This window comes from Micropterus dolomieu, linkage group LG23 (genome assembly GCF_021292245.1).
Source record: "Micropterus dolomieu isolate WLL.071019.BEF.003 ecotype Adirondacks linkage group LG23, ASM2129224v1, whole genome shotgun sequence".
Taxonomy (NCBI): domain Eukaryota; kingdom Metazoa; phylum Chordata; class Actinopteri; order Centrarchiformes; family Centrarchidae; genus Micropterus; species Micropterus dolomieu.
The window spans coordinates 20,408,150-20,425,255 of NC_060172.1; the positions used below are offsets into that span (position 1 = coordinate 20,408,150).

The 17,106-nt window shown below is 39.3% G+C and overlaps 2 protein-coding genes across 9 annotated transcripts in view; both read right to left on the reverse strand.

The window, feature by feature from the left end:
• The window catches only part of fhdc3 (FH2 domain containing 3), a 9,928-nt gene extending 7,656 nt beyond the window's left edge, over nucleotides 1-2,272 (reverse strand). Inside the window, exons 1-3 of one of the 3 annotated variants that reach the window (XM_046038794.1) lie at nucleotides 2,117-2,272; nucleotides 536-1,065; nucleotides 155-216 (exon numbers count right to left, since the gene is read on the reverse strand). In XM_046038794.1, coding sequence (XP_045894750.1) covers nucleotides 155-216; nucleotides 536-1,006 — 533 coding nt within the window. In that variant the 5' untranslated portion in view covers nucleotides 1,007-1,065; nucleotides 2,117-2,272. The remainder of the gene's footprint in view (nucleotides 1-154; nucleotides 217-535; nucleotides 1,066-2,116) is intronic. The other 2 variants (XM_046038792.1, XM_046038793.1) reach the window with 2 other exon arrangements.
• Nucleotides 2,273-2,882: 610 nt separating this feature from the next.
• Nucleotides 2,883-17,106, reverse strand: part of arfip2b (ADP-ribosylation factor interacting protein 2b) — a 17,706-nt gene continuing 3,482 nt past the window's right edge. The window contains exons 3-10 of one of the 6 annotated variants that reach the window (XM_046040340.1): nucleotides 14,293-14,325; nucleotides 12,540-12,648; nucleotides 11,771-11,827; nucleotides 9,963-10,078; nucleotides 9,490-9,711; nucleotides 8,698-8,855; nucleotides 5,984-6,158; nucleotides 2,883-5,842 (exon numbers count right to left, since the gene is read on the reverse strand). In XM_046040340.1, the coding sequence (XP_045896296.1) occupies nucleotides 5,687-5,842; nucleotides 5,984-6,158; nucleotides 8,698-8,855; nucleotides 9,490-9,711; nucleotides 9,963-10,078; nucleotides 11,771-11,827; nucleotides 12,540-12,648; nucleotides 14,293-14,325 (1,026 nt within the window). In that variant the 3' untranslated portion in view covers nucleotides 2,883-5,686. Of the gene's footprint in view, nucleotides 5,843-5,983; nucleotides 6,159-8,697; nucleotides 8,856-9,489; nucleotides 9,712-9,962; nucleotides 10,079-11,770; nucleotides 11,828-12,539; nucleotides 12,649-14,268; nucleotides 14,326-17,106 lie in introns of all 6 variants that reach the window. The other 5 variants (XM_046040339.1, XM_046040342.1, XM_046040343.1 and 2 more) reach the window with 5 other exon arrangements.

Here is a 17,106-nt window from a genome sequence, read left to right on the forward strand (position 1 = left end):
GGAAGGGTGGTGCAATTCGCAACCCTCACCACTAGATGTCACTACAACTTATTCACTGAACCTTTAAAGAGGTGGTTCTCTCTCTCTCTCTCTCTCTCTCTCTCTCTCTCTCTCTCTCTCTCTCCCCCCCAGATGGAACTTCAGCAGTCCTTACCGCTTGAAATGTCTTAGGAAGATCCCGATATTCATACTCTTTTTAGAGTCAAGGATTTTGACCTAAAGAGAAAAGTAACAACAATTAATACCAATAAAAGGTTTCACCTCTGTATAGCCATATTCAGACATTATATTTCACATAATTTTTGGGGAAGCAAAAACACTCCCAAACACTGCTTTACTTCCGCAGTTACTCATTGATTAGCGTGAAACTTTTGAAAAGCAGTTCCTATTTGTGTTGACTACTTCCCTCGTGCATTCTGAGTGAGTTTACATGCCCATAAAAACTTAGGATGGTCTCCATCAATTACTGGAAATCAAGCTTTTTTATATCTAGCAAAGTTTCAGATATGGCCTGAGTGCAACCATTGCTGTTTACCTGAGGCTCCTGTAAAAAGAGATCCATGCCATCGCAGTTCTTCAGACCCATGACTCTTGAACTGCGTAGCGAGGCGTGTTTGTCTACATGACTAAACAACTCCTCCATGCTCCGAATATCCAGCACAAGGTCCCTCTGAGGCCGCTTAGATGTCCAGACATTCAATTTGCCCAGGACACGCTGGCTGGGGATGGTGTCCCAGTTCAGCTTTTTCATGGAACGTCGCTGGACATTACGAGAGCCAAAAGGAGGGGGAGAAAAAAGAGGAAGAGGAGGAGGAGGGGGAGGAGGAGGAGGAGGAGGAGGGGGGGGAGGCGGTGGTGTTACAGTGGTAACATGCATGGGGGGAGGCACAGAGGAAGATGATTGGAGATCTGAATCTTCCTGCACAACCGGTGAGAAAGGAGGAGAGGAGTTGTGAGCGGAACAGCTGGGAGGAGGAGCAGATTTTAAAATCAGCACTCCCTCCATCTGTATCCCTCAAATCCAAAGATGATGTGTTGAAGGATCCCGTTGTTGGCCACTCGGATCTGAGGAGAAATATAAATTCATAAACTTTGCAGTATTTTAGACAAAAAAGGTAATTAATTAAACTATGTGTGCTTTGCTTGTCTCTTATGTTTAAAAAGCCATCAAGGACAGCCTGTGTCAATGTTAAATTTTCTCATTATTTCATAGCTAGAGATTGTTTTTTATCCAAGTAAGCACATACCACTCACCTTCCAAATATCAACATCACATCCAAGTAACAAAATAAAAAGATCATGTTTCTCCAACTGTTGCTTTGCTGCCTAAAGCCTGTAACATTTTAGCAAAATGCCTTAATTTAGTAATTTAGTGATCAAAAATCCAACAGCATTTATTAGTCTCAATTCTTGGGTTTGAGTTATTTTGAGTGACCTGTGAAATGGCACTCCAAAAGCAGAAAATGTATTTGGTCAACATTGTGCCATCACTTATTCACTCACCTCACAGAAAGACATTTTCTTTAGGCCTACCGTTTAACTTTTTACTTCTCTTTGAACCATAGCCTACAAAAGCATAACATTTTCTCCATGTGTGCTTGTGTACACAAAATATCATTGAGGAAAATCTCGCTTTTTAATACTTGGGTCTTCACAGCAAATTTAAATGCCTCATATAATGATACTTTATATTACTTTTTATAGCCCAGTGTTGTATTCGGTATAGATGCCATCCATCACGCAGTATATTCACAGATAAATTTACTTAGAAATTTGGTTCAACACCATTTGCTGCCGATATCTCCTGCTTATTTTCAAGGAGGGAAGTTGTAGAAAATAACAGGCGAACCAACTGCAATTACATGTGATTATACTCAAACATATTAGATGGGATATATCTGAATGCCGAATATAAACGTTGAGACAAAAGTGTTTCCCAAGGCACCATATTTACTTCTTTTTAACAGTTTCGTTGCCAGTTCTTTACATACAACCAGGGCTCACATCCTTACCCTGACTTAGCAGAATGTCCAGCAATGGCTACACAATAAATCGTACAGCGGCGTTTTAAACCTGAACGTTCACCAAAGCACTGCTCAACATTAAATTTACTCACCGTGCTTTTAAAATGTAGCTGTCAAATAAATCCTTACTCCGATCTAGCCTCGTGCTTCTGCAGACTACCACAGTCTGTCTGTCTCACAAACAGCAGTCACAGGTGCAGGGCGCGCCTCCACCAATCAAATTCAAGTCAGCTTCCAGGTACGGAACGCCCTTTTTTTGGGAGAGGCCAACGAAGAAGATGGGTAACCGTTTCCATTTGGTGATCAACAAGGGTCAAACAACTTCTAATATTAACAACAGTGCATTTAATATATAATATAGGTATATAATATTATAGGTCTATTATGTCTTGGGTTAGCCAGGTAAAGCTGTGAATAGTATATGTATGTGAAACACTACCGTGTCATTTATTTCAATAGATAAAAATAATAAATTTGTAGACCTGCAAATTTAACAACACAACTGCACTCTGAAGAGTGAAAATGTGCAGCTACAAGTGACACTATAATGCAAATAAAAATTGCCACTGGTGCAACTTTTGTGTGAAAGTGTGAACTTTTGGATTCAGAATATATTTGTGATATTGGAGGGGGAACTTTTGTTAGGGCTCTAGCTGTCTAAATAATCAAACAGGTGAACGCAATTACATTACATAAATTTGATAAATGAAGCTTGATCAAGATTACGTCTTAAATATCAGTGTATGATTGTAATCACTAGGTTAAAGTTTTATTTGACTGAATTCAGATGCAGCAGAAAGCACATAGGACTACAGTTTAATAGGAGATGAAGGGCAAACAGAAAACACAGCCAGAGCATTTTGAAAATGTGTACTTTTAATTTGGCTCCCTCAGGGTGGGGTGGGACTTTTCAGGTCTGAGTGAGGAATGAAGGAAAGAGTATCACATCAATCCATGACACGACTTCATTTATCATCTTAAATACTGTTATGTGCAATCATTCATACAGTACAACACGCCAGCTCAGCCTAGAAAACATTGATTGTACACAAATAAAATCTCTCATTTTATAAATCTTGGTTCTCTCTCTGCAACAATGTAAAGACAGCTAGTAAGAGTGACTTGCAATGCTAGCCACACCTTTTTCACTTTACTAGAGGTTTCACAACTACAGAACAATAAAATTCCTATTGCCAATCGTTTAGGTGTTGGGGTTAGGAATTTCCAAAAGGGCAGGTTTGGAAAAGAGGAATCATATTTTGTTAATATTGCTGTATGTTGGTCAAACTGACCAGGAGCGGGCCAGTGAAACTGCAATTTTAACCACAAGTGAGGCCACGGTTTTACTGAGTGACCTTTCAGCCAGGATAAAACACACCCACTTGACACACTGACACATAAGAAATCCACTTCCTTTCATAACTGTCCTTAATAATGCAGAATTATGGGGAAACCCAAATGTTGGATTCTGCTTCAGCCAGTTACAACACTTAAATCATAAGCATGGCGTGATGCCAGTCCATGCGAACTGGCACGCAGAAGCATCAGTGAATTCACACATATCTGCACCTACACTTTGGATCGCTGCCTACTATGCAAATACAGGAGAGACAAGAAGCTGGAGGACTGAAACATAAACTGATAGAGCTCTCCCTCCTGTTACTTGAGACTGATGAGTTAAATTCAGCATGGTAAAACATTCATTAGACTGGATTATCTTCATTTGACTTCACAGAGGTTTGACACTGGGAAACGTAAACATGTTCTGTCGGTTAGTTTAGATTTTTTTTTTGGAGTATATCAATAACAGATTTGGTTATCCTGAGACATCTTTTCATAGTTTAGTTTCTCATCTGAAAAATGCCATAAATGGAATACTCATAAACTGAGTCATTTTCACAAACCAGAAGTTCCAGTGTACAATATGTTGATTGACCTTACAGATTAACACACACAATGAACATAATAAATACAGTGATGAATAACAATTCAACATTATATATGTAGTACCATACTGATATTTTGTGGTAACACCTTCTCTTAATTGTCAACAATTGATGATTGTTTACCATCATTATTCTAAGACGACATTTCAGTTAAAGAAGGTAAACAAAAAACAATGAATCATTAGTGTCATCCCGTTCCCCAACGACTACTTTACAAGATTTTATGTGGAAATGTTTAGGATTAGTAATATTAGATAGCTGCAGGGTCATATCTTTAAAGTCAATGACATGTCTTTGACTTTAAACATAAAAAAACAAAAAAAAACAAAGACACATTTCATTGTTATAACATTGATGAATGATACAAACAAAGATGATACAATGAATTCCTTTAAAATACAGTCTATTAAACTATGAAATAATGGAGTTAATCCATTCAAGTTTGTTAGATCTCAACTTACTGACAGTTGACCATCTTAACAGTCTCTCAAATCCAATCAATGTTGCTTAAAACAGTGGTTCTCAAAGTGGGGTCCAGGGACCCCCAGGGGTGCTTGAGGGGCTCCAGAAGGTTCCAGGGAATCTTTTTTTAAAATTATTATTAGAATTGCATCCATAAGTAACACAATGGCAGAATTTGAGACTATTGTGGTCACGGTTTCATACACTTTCTGTAATAAAAAAATCTACAAGCAAAAATCCTATCAGACGGGGGTCAGTTTAAGAGTCCTTGATGTGAAAAACTTTGTGAACCACTGGCTTACTCAACCCATGAAAACATAGCAAGGCCCACCATCCAATAAACATCTCTTTCAATTCTCTTTGGATAAATAAACCATAATTAGCGAAGACTCAAACAAGTAGAGCTTTGGGAAGCTGTGGCAGTGTTCCCTAAATGATCGTCGCATGTATGAGTAATGTTTTGTAACTTAAATAATTACAAAGTAAAGAGATGACAGTCAAATTAATTAATTTTTTTTTATAAGCTACAAACAATATTTATTTCATATGTGTAACAGTACTTAGTTTGAAATGTACATGGAATTCAAATGTCTGGACATACCTTTGCAGTGTACCATACAAATCCCCTTCATGTGTAATTTGAAATCTTATTCTTCCTGCAGGCAACATGTTGATTTAGTACTTATCTCATACATAATGAGGCACTGTAGGAAAGTGATATGGTCTGGAAGAGTTTTGATGCAGTGTTGTAGTGGTCACATCGGAGTGTGTTTTAGTAGCTTTACCATTTGTTCCTTTTCTCGTGTTAATAACATGGTGTGGAGTTGCAGTTTAACTCAGAGCATTGGGAGCCCTTGAGGAGTACAGTAATGGCCATGAACATGACTAACACAAGCTCACCCGGCAAAATAGTGTTGATATAGAAGGTGGTTAAGTCAAATGGGAAAGAGGGAAAGAAGAGATGAAGTTTCCCTGGGAACAAAAGGACAAAGAGAAGGTTAAAGTGGTAAAAAAGGAAGTTGGGAAGAGGCACTAAAAGCCCCTTAGACTGTTCATGAAACTGGCCACTTGGTTTCCTGCTGCATCTAAACCATTCATCAATAATACCCTGTCCAATCCTCCCTCATCGGTCCAATCATCCAGCCACATGCTCATCTCATTTCTTCATCATGGTCCTCTGTAAGTAGGGGGTTTTCAACAGGTAGCAGGTAGAGGTGGTCAAGAAGGAGGCTGCAGGAGGTCCAGCAGATCCTCTCACTGCTCCTCTAACCAGGAGGGCTTGTCGGCTCCTGGAGGCCTCAACTTTATGTTGAACTGCTTCAGCGTCTGCTCCAGCTGCTGCTGGTTGCCAGCAAAGTATGCAGAGATGGCATTATGGAAGAGAAGGAGCTGCTTATGCATGACCTTCACCTGACAGCGAGAAACAAGGGGAGCTTAGGACATTGGTTTCTGAATATTATCAAAAAGAAACAGACTCGAGTCAAACCTGGATGTAAACTTGTTTTTACTTTGATGGCTGGTGATGATGGATGCCTAACCCTGCCCACTAACCTTATTCTCCTCCAGGAACTTGAGTTTAATGATGACGTCTGAGCGGAGGCGTTCATACTTGTCCTTCTGGACTTGATACTGTTGCTGAGCAGCATCTATGCGGGCCATGGCTACAGCGTCCCTCGGACCCAAACTCAGTTCCTCCAGGTCCGACCGATAGGCATCAAACTCCAATCTGTTCACAGAAGCAATAGAGAAAATACAAAGTTTTAAAGGCCCCAGAAACCTTGATCGATATTATAAGTGATGGAACACAACATGATGCGCAAAAGCCACAACTGTGAGAAGTTGACATTTTTAATGAAACCACTCCCCCACAGTCCCGATTAAGCAGATTTGTGTTAAAACGCTCATAAAATATTCAAGGATGTTATTTTCCAAACTCTAACAACATTTGTCATCTTATTTAGTTATCAGGGATCCAAGCAGCGAAGCTGCTGAAGCCCTTTTGGTTTTGTTCTGATTCTTCTTCTTCTCCTCCTCCTTCTCCTCCGCTAAAAGTGTTTGGGCAGCAAAAACTACTGGATGAAGATTCAGCAAAATTGGCACGTAGGTTGCAAATTCCACCCACTACTCAGGCAAAAAAATGGCCCTCATAGACCTCATCGTGGCGCTCTAACAATCAATTTTGCGTTTTTGCAATTACCTCCAAAACGGCTTCATTTAGAGTCAAACTTCTTTCATTATTTTAATCTCTGGATTCATCTGCATCTTTGCTCCAATGGTCTTGTGTTTTAAAAATGTCAAATTATATAACTTTTTATCTCTTTTCTCTAAAACCTATTTTTGCGAACTCTTCCCAGACGGTTTCGCCAATCGACCTGAAACTTTGGCAGGATCATCTACGGACGTCGCTGATCAAAAGAATTTTGATACATCAATCTGTTTTTTTTCATAAATTTTTACTTTTGTGTCTTTACTTACAATTTTACATAAATGCCCGTACATCCAAATTGGCTAAAGCTATTGTAACCAAACTCAAAGCGTCTGTTCAGATGCTCGGCCCGAGCTTCGCTAAGCAGTCCTGGGATATTCTTCCACTAGGTGGCACTACACTTGCAAAGAGTTTATACCTCATAATTCACTGGATGGATTCGTACGAAATTCGGTTTGTACGATCTCGGGTCCCTACTCAGTAGATGTAAAAAATTTAGTAATGTTTCCACAAAGTGGGTGTGGCTTATTACAAGAAATGTAAATTTCTAGACATTTCTCATTCCTAACTTCAAAAATTCTAAGAAAATCATATGTCCTAGAGAGTTGAAACTTTTCAGCACATCCACCGATATGTGACATTTGACTCATTGCAAGCTACGGTCAATTCAGAACTCAGTCACTCTATATTTTTTAGAATATGCTAATTCAATTAACATCTATATAATCGCCACAAGTCTTTCTTCAAACACTACCAAACTCGACAGAGTCGTTCTCCAGATGGCCACTATCAAGTGTTTCAAAGGGTTTTCAGATCGATTAAACGGAGAGTCTGCAGTGATATTCAGTATCTTGCTGTAACTTGTACAGTATGAACATTTCTTTTTAGAAATTCTTTTTCTCAGTTTTGGATCAAATGTCACCAAAATAATTAACAACACACCCAAAACCAGCAGAATGATGTGTGATTTTTTTCAGAATTATTTCACCTACATCTTGACTGTTGTAAGCATTTTAAGTTTAAACTGACAAAACTATCCGGCTCTTGCACATGTGACATCACCACCTCAACTTGTGAGAAGGTGGGGGAAAACCTCTCACCAGTCAGACTTGCTAACAATGTGGGTGTTCCGATCATATCAGTTGTCTATTTTATTTGGATCCCATGACACTTTCTTATTTTTCTCTGCTTAAAAGTGCTTGTGCAGCTTAAACTTTAAATCTTGGAAACACAAAATGTCGCAGGTGGGTTGAACATTTCACACAGTAGTCAGGTACATATAATGACACTCTCTGACCTCAAGTCGATGCTGTAAAAATTTGCGTTTGCGTTTCTGCAATTATATAAAAGTCTAAATTCTTTCATCTCCTTAATCTCTTAAGTTGTCTGCGTCCTCTGAAAATGTCAAATGTTGTATTTTTCGTGACTGGCTTGGATCCTGATCATTGCCGCTCACAGCTATATTAAATATTTATTGTTACTGAAAAGAAGTTAAAAACTGAAAACAAAGTCAGGTGATTTAAGAAAAAGATGCAGACTGAATGATGAATGATTTCATAATAAAAGCTACTCACATACGAGCATTCAGTCTGGGCATCAAATATTCATCTTAGCCTATAGAGATGGAAACATTTCCTTACCTTATATTTCATTCACTGAATATAGTAATTCTAAAATCGGTCAGTGTGGAGATTCAATCGGCCTTGGACAGACAAATACACAGTGCATTAACACTGCCTATACCCTATCTGTCTGTTCCTCGCAGTAATAATAAATATATTTTTCTATCTATTTGTTTGGGAGGTTCCATATTTATGTCATTTATTCTCATTAATCCTGAATGATTTTTAAACTGTGGTTCAGTCTAGGATTAATGTATTAAGATTTGCTATATCAATATTTCTTACAATACAGGCATTTCATTGGTATTATAGTCTGCATCATGACAATATCAATATTTCTGTTTTGTCCATATCCCCTTTGCTAATCCTCCTTTAAAAAAAGGTTTCCATCCAGTCTCGTAGATGAAAAGAATAATTCATGTACTGCCTTTCCCTACCTTGCGTTTTCATACATCTTGATCGTCATCAGGGTGTCCTCCATGGTCTTGTTGACCAGTGTGTTGATGCTGGACACAAAGAAGTTAATGGCACCAAGGAGAGTCTCCCCATTCTTACAGAGTAACTTCTGAGTCTCTGCATTGTAGCCAAATTCATCCTGTAAAGGCAACCAAGGCATTAATGAGCACAACAGAGCATGAATAGTGTTAATGCTTTTTAATGTAGTCTACATAAATCTATCCAGTGCATCCTCACCTAGGGCTGGCAATTACATTTTATTTTCAATTAAGTTTTGGCTTCCAGCTCGTGGCAAAATGACCAGGGTTATAACTGCTATACCTTGTTAGTCAACATTATTAGCTAAAGCCTACGGCATTTTACACTCATAAATTAGCCTAGCAGCTAGCAGACTTTTCCCTCTACTCACAGTACACACCCGGCCCCCTAAGCAGTCAGTTTAGAGGAAACACTGTGTTGCGGTCATCCTGTTGCGCTCTAAGATACTGTTTAAAGTTAATAATGTTGGATTACTATTTCATGGGACGATGCATAGATATTATAATTTAGAAAACATTCAATTTCAAAAGTTTAATAAATGCATAATGTTTCCTGAGTCAAGGAGTAATTGTGTTAAATAATCATGATCTCAATATTGACCAATGTAATAGTGATTATATTTTTTGCCATAATCAGGCAGCCCTACCCTCACCTACTTTTAGTCAAGCAGATCAATATCTAAGAGTTACGACAAGGCTGCATAGAGGATCCATGAACACATTTTGAGGCCTCACCCGTAGCTCTGGAGATTTCTGACTGAGGTCAGCAAAGGTGTCACCAAGCGCATGCTGAGTCTGCACCATGTTGTAGAAGTGGTTGGTCAGCGCTCTGGCCAATCGCAACACGTTCTCATATTTCCTTTTAGTGTCTCTCAGCACCTCAATCTGGGCCTCCAGCTCCAGGTCCACAGTCCGAGAACCCCGACCAAAGCGCTCCGAGATCATTTGTTTTGTACACTAAAAAAAACAAAGGAAGACACACAGTTACATCAGTAAGACAAAGCAATTCCTTTCTGCGATTGTATCATATTGCATAAGGACATAGGGGGAGGGGGGTCTGGGTGAGAAACACCGCAAAGAAAATGATCTGATTCCAGATGATCCTCAGGCAGGCACAAAAATAAAAATCACCAAGTAGCTCTTTATTTAAAGCTATCATCTATTTACACTTTTACTCAAGTTGGTCAACATTACAGAACCTCAAATACCTTGTAAGTGTTTAGTCCCCACTTCTTCATTGTTTCTAGTTTTTCAACAGCCACACCGCGGGTCGCTTCATCTGCCGTCATTGACGAGCTGCTGCTGCTGTGGTGCATGTTGGAACCTGAGAGATGAGACCCAAATGTTGAAACCACAAGAACACGGTAAATAACAAACACAAGCAAACAAATACTTTCAGCTAGACCAGAAGATTAACCCCAGCAAAGATCAGACCAAACAGAGAATCCTAAACTATTTAAAGTGCAAAAAAACTGAAGATGGTTTCTGAAATCTGATATCTCCTTAGCCCTTAAACCACTGTGAAACATGCACAGTACTGAGATAGTTAATGAGTGAGCAAATAGGAGGGCGATGCAGAGAATTAAACTGGGAGGAAATGTTAGGAAATACAGAGAAAAGCAACCTTAATACTGTACACAAAGTTATTTTTATGGAGCTGTGATGAAAAGGTGAAACTATGGACTGGGTCACTGCTAAAATGGCATTTTCATTAATCCATGTTTAATATTTGAGCATCCAAATTCAACCTCTTTCCCTCACCAGTACCTTGGGATTCATTTGATTGGCTTGTTTTGTGGCAGAAGAAAGAATCGCTCGGGGGAACGCTACTTCGCCTGGCCTTCATACGCAGTTCTGTGACAGCGGACGGGTAGTCGGGTATGGATGAAGCAATCGTTCAGGGGGAGGATGAGTCCGGGTAAGGTGTGGGAGTGGCACTTACATTGGGGGTTTTTTTACATTATGGGAATGGTTTTTTTTTTTTTCCACAGGATTTAAAATGATAGTTGGATATTTAGGGTTGAAACATTAAGTAATTATTGAGGTTGACCAAGCATGCCAAAAATGGAACGACAACGTAGGAGGAAGATTGTGGGGAGGAGCGGGGAGATGCAGAAAAGACCAAAAAGTAAGACGACAAAAGGGAGAAGAGGAGGATGAGGAATATGTAGGAGGGAATGGTGAAAAGGAGGAGGAGGACAAAGATAGACAAAGATGAAAGACAACATTTAATGCGTGACAATCAGTGAATAATGCAGACAAATGTGTTATGATGAAGACGGGGGCAGTTTGAATTGTAGCAGTACTTAATAGTGTGACACTACATAAACTAGACAAGCCTTTCAATAAATAACAATAAATGGAAATGACTAATACAACCAAAAGTTTAAGGTCCTCCTATTAACATCTTACTTTTGCCATCAATATTAGAGTTCCTGATACAAATACACACAGTGACAGACATGAAGATTGTTTTCTGTTTTGCTATAGAGAAGTTCAATAATCAGTTTAGTGAGTTATTCTGGGGGAGGGGGAAAAAAAAAAGCGTGGACACCTTAATGAATGAGCTCAAAACTGGAAGAGAAACCAACCAGAAAATAGAGGAAGAATATGTAGGAAAATAAGCTGTGATAGAAAAAAGCCACAATATGTCCAAGAAGAAGAGCAGCAGGCAGAAATGAGTGTCCTTCTCTCCACCAATAAAGAGAACATTTGATGAAGATAAAAAAAGGCACAGAGAAGCTGCTCCCCAGCTATATAAAAAAGACACACTCAGTATAAAAAGCATCTTTCCAAAATGAGATTCATTCCATTGTGATATGAATCCATTGTGAGAAATATCCATTAAAAGTGCCATTATGTGTATTGCAGTTAACAAACTAAGGTCTTGCTTACCAACAACGGCATTTACAAAACTGGATGTTAGAGTCTATTTACATCCCCCCAAAATGATTCTATCACATTTTGGAAATAAGCTCATTGTTATTAATAATAATAATTAGGTCTATGGAGCCACCTAATCCTGTAACTGGGATCCTTTTGTTAAATTCTGCATTGTAGCGCACAGCAGGGCCTGAGAGAGACACAGATGCAGAAATATTAGTATCAAATAAGTAGTAAAGAAGAGTGTTTTTATCCCTTTGACACTGTGAATACAGCTACGCTAATCCCTTAGTGGACTGTCAGTATCACACAACATGTGAAGAAACTCCAGTGTATTTTATCATTCAGTATGAAGCGAAAGCTTAGATGCGTATGAGCTAGAAGAAACATTATGCTTAATGGAGAGTATTGGTGTTTAAAGTGTGGGTCACATGCGGAATTCTTGAAATGATATGGCTTTATACCATTGCCTGATATTTATAAACATGGACATGTTTGATAATGACCTTTTCTTTCAGTAGTGTTAAAGTTACAGTGTCACAGTATATCTGAAAACTTGAGATGGTCTTCATTGACATTTTTCTGAGATATTAAAACCATTAAAACAGTGTGATAAGGACCACTAAGGAACATTTATTTTCAGATGCAGTGGAGGGTAGGGAAACTAGGGACATATGAGTGCAAACTGACCACCAATTACTGCAAATATATTCTCATGGGAAGAATGATTGGCAGCCCCAGAAATCCAACATTATACTGTCATCTGATGGAACTCACTGTAAACTCCAGAGGCTAAGATGGCACAGAGTCAAGTCCAAATGGGACAGCGACAGTATTGCTGCAAAACTGACTGAAAAGATGTCAGAAATAAGTGAGACACCAAGAGTGAAGCGGGACTCTACCTTTGATTGAGCTGGTGGGGATGATACCCTCTGCTGTTCCTCCATAACCTCCGGATACGATGCTAGTCTCGTTGAGATTGGGACCCGATACCATCACCTGCTGTAGGTCCTGTAAAGTTTAAGTGAGGAAATAAAAAAAATAAAAAGAACAAGAACAAAGGGGAGGATAGAGGGTTTTGGGTAGGGATATGTAAACAGGAGATTATGACTTGAGTGTTAAATTCAGGCAGGTAATGTAGGTTAAACGCTTATTCACTAGAGGGGGACAAACACTACTATGTTAGGAAGGTTAGTCAGGACACCCAGGGCAGTCAACCACTTATCTGGAAGCCAACAGGGGAAACTACAAAGTGTGTGAAAGACAGAAAACACCCCACTAAAGTGCCCAGTCAATGATCAACAGAGCTAATGACTTGGACTGAATCAAGCGAAGCCAGAGGACTGCAGTACAACAGCGGTGACAGACCCTAAGTCTAACCCAAGCAGTGACTTCAATGATCCATGTCACAGGAAATGCTCAAGCAAACTATTTTCTCCTTCCAAAATAATCACAGGCTTAAGTAAAGCACTGGATGCTGAGAGGACCTGTGTTACGAGACACGCGATCCATCTTATGTGTTTTCTTTAATTTAACTAACTGTTTTTCTCTTGTTTGCCTTCCTGCTCAAGTATCAGCTAGTAAAAAAAAAAATAAAAAAATACATTGGTGAGAGATTTATGGAAAAAGGAAAATCTGGTCTGAGTAGATTTCTCACTTTGGCAAACCATATGTGAGCCTTGGTTCCTACAAAAGTCAGGTTTAATTTTAACCCCTGCCTGTGCCGCAAGAAAGCCTCTTATTCCATTTGCTACAAACACGCACAGTGACTGAGCTACGGGCAAAGACCCATAATGTCCAATGTAAAATGTAAACGGGAGCATAATTTTATATACAGGACACTTCCTGGAAACTAGGGCTTAGACTCTTCAGTAGGATTGTGATAAGGAATCTCTAAACTCGGGCAGGGAGGTAGCAGTTTCCTTTTTGTAAGCAAACACAAAAAGGATGTTTGATACTACCAAAAGGGAAGTTAAAATACAATTGCTGTGATTTGTGCTGTTGGAGGTTAAACAGCATTCAATGAGGAAACATCAGCATTAAGCTAAACGTGTCAATTACAAATATATATATAGGCCTTATCGGTTTATAGTCATAGTCAGGTCCCTCTTGGCTTTCTTGTCAAAACACAAACACATTTCTCATAATGACTGAAACACCAAAACAGCGCAGCCAATTCACATCAATATTATAGCAGTAATATGACATGGCGATTATTAGTATGACACAAGTGTTTTTTTTGTCATCTATCAGCCGCTAACATTGAGGAATCACACTCACACATCACCCAAGTGCACACAGAATCTAGGCTACATTAGCTCAATGAATGCTAGCTGATTATGAATCTAATATTCAAACGGAAACAGATTGTAATGTTGAGACCTGAAGTGTTAGCCATTTTGTTAACACTACTCAATTTGGGGGATACATCTCAAAACATCCCACTAGAGTTAGTAGGGGACAAGTTAACAGGCAGCTGAACAGTGGTTTGGCATAAAAATGAAATATCTGACATTCAGGGAAATAAACCAACAAAGTGGTTTGCGAGGCAATTTAATGTTGCATAAAGTCAAACCACTAAGCAGTACTACACACCAACATAAACACACACACACAAAATGGCCTGCTCACCCTGGTGCCTCTGGAGCTCCCTACCTTCTCATCTAAGCTCCACTGCAGTTTTGCAGCCTGCACAGATATGGAGGGGGAATCGACAAACACAAGAACAACAACAACAAACACAAAAGAAACAAAAAGAAAAAAAGGAAAGGAGACAAAAAGAAAAATCCATGACTGAAATCAAGAAACAAGATAGAACGATGTAAAACTAATCCCAGAGAAAATTATCATAACGTCCACAGACATCAGGGATGTAGGGTGGAGAGCAGTGATGACTGATATCACAGCAGGTCTGGTCAGGATTCATCATTTAGCTGGTTTATGTTTAAGTTTCGAATGGACCATCTAGTCAACTGGGTGAGCATGTTTTGCTTGGTGTGTTGTAGGTCATCACTTTACATCTATGATGCGTTACCATAGCTTTGCCATGATATTATTCCATCACCGTCTGGACAAAGGAAATACTTATTCAACAACACTGCAAAAATGAAGACATTAATTTACAAGACATTAAAAGTGACATCCACATTAACGGGGGAGGGGTCAAGAAGGAGCCGACACAAACATGGGTTATTTCAGGAGTTCCATGCAAACTCTTAGCCAAATGACCTGCATCATAGCTACAGTTCCAGTGTATGTAGCCTACAATTACAGTTTTCAACCTCTTGTAAAGATGGATATTTTAACCACACAGACATTGAACCAACAAACAACCAGCACTTCAGAAGGGAGGACAAAGCCTGTTTAACGACATTTTCTCCTTCATTCTGTGTCTCTTCTTTTAGAGATCTGCCTCATGTTGATTTGTGACATCTGTTCAATGTGGGAGAAAGCTGACGCAGAAGCTGATCCCTCCCTGGACATTTTGTTGACACAGTGCCTGTTCCCTGAGCTGAAGGGAACTACAGCGCCTTTCAGCCTTCATAAACTAATGTAGTAGTTATATCTTAACAGAGAGGTTTGGTAGGTTAATGAAAATGTCTTGCTTGTTTATGTACAGACCAAAAACAGAATGATACGGCAAGATAGAGGCTGAAAGGCTTTGCTTTAAAATGCTACAAACCACTTTAGAGCTGAACAAGTAATTGAAATCTTATTGAAATTGCAATATGGTCTACTGCAATTTTCAAACTGCAGGAGGTGTAATATTTGTCAAAGGCAAAATACCATTTTAAATGAAATATTGTCCTGCTGCAAAGATGCCCTGGCCTACACATCATAGTCTACAGTCTTAAGAAAACATCTTTGTCAAAAAACACATCATAATTATTTATGAATTTTATATAAAATGAGAATATTAATATTTAATAATTTCCTGTAATGTTGCAAATTGTATCACAAGTGCAATATCAGTCAAAATAGCGATTCTAATAATACAACTGGGATATCTCCAAATAAACAGCACAAGTAGTCACATATGAGGACTTGTGTATAACAGTATAAGCATCTTCAAATGCTGTTGATTGTGTGAGTAGACAGAAGTGAGCTGCTGTGATGCATCCAAGACTTTTGCCAGGATGCTGCTGGCAGTCAATCCTATCTGTGACTGTCTAGTTGCGAGTCATCATCCCTGTTCTGACACAAGCGCAATGCCTCAACATCTGAAACAACTGCTCTTCCTTAACCTGCCAATCTTCATCTCTATGCACATGAGCAAGTAGCCTGCTGCAGCTTTAAGTGAAGTGCTGCACAGCAGATATCAATCTGATTTCAGAGGGCTTTCACCCAAGAACAAAGCAGTCTCAGATTAATTGCAGAGTTGCTATGACAACTGGTTAATATCCAGCACTAAACAGTGCTGCTTGCAGTGTGTTCTCATATATGAGCACATTCAACTGAGGTCGCCACAACAAACGGGTGAATACTTGCTCACCATACAAAGCTTGGTGAGAAGGTTCAGTTTTCTTTTACTACTTGAGTGGAGCCACGCATAGTTTGGTAAGCAAACAACACGATTAACTGCCAGTGCTTCCTCCAGGATCTTCAGTCTGTTTGCCCAACGAGGTGTGCCTTGGGGCGCAGGAAAAGCTTGTTCAAACTTACTCTGCAAATTGCAAAACACTGACTAAGGCACTCCTGAAAATCCTAGAAACAAAACGCTGTTGCCCAACTTCTTTGCTGGACTATAGTGTCTTTTGCCTTCAAATGAGTCCAACAAGCGCTTCTATAAATGAATAGACCCCACCTGGACAGCAATAACTACATCTGTTTAGAATTTCAGTTAAACACATAGCATTAAGGTTAACTAAATACACCTGAGATGTGTCTGCAACACTGAACACGAGGCCACATAAGCTATTAATGGGAACAACTGGTTCCCAAGGAGACAGCTGGTCTCCTACACCTGATTTCCCAGAGAGACACTCTTTCCACAGCTGTAACTGAGCCGACCCAAGGACCTCTGGCAGTGTGCGACAGGCAATACATAATACAATTAAAGCTGCAAGCAGCGTTGGGCGGGCCCTCGCACTGGTTATGACGCCGCATGAAGGTGTTATATGTCACTTCTTGTGTCCCCTATGTGGAGCTACATAGCACTTGCCGCTATGAATATAAATCGGTAGTGGTGTGTAGATGTCTGCGGGGTGGGACAGTTAACAAGCACGTAAAGTTTGTTTCAGATGTGAGCATGTACACTGAACAATAATGTACCCAAACAATAAAATAAATTCCTTTTATATTTCCCTGCCTTGTTGTTTATGTGTACATACAGAGGAAGAATGTGAGAACAGCACACATTACATCGTTACTGTGTGTTAGAGCATGGGAGAACAGTGGATACTTTTAATACAGCCCACACCCCTAATACTGTGTAACAATAACAAGTAGAGAACAGAAGAAAAAGATGTT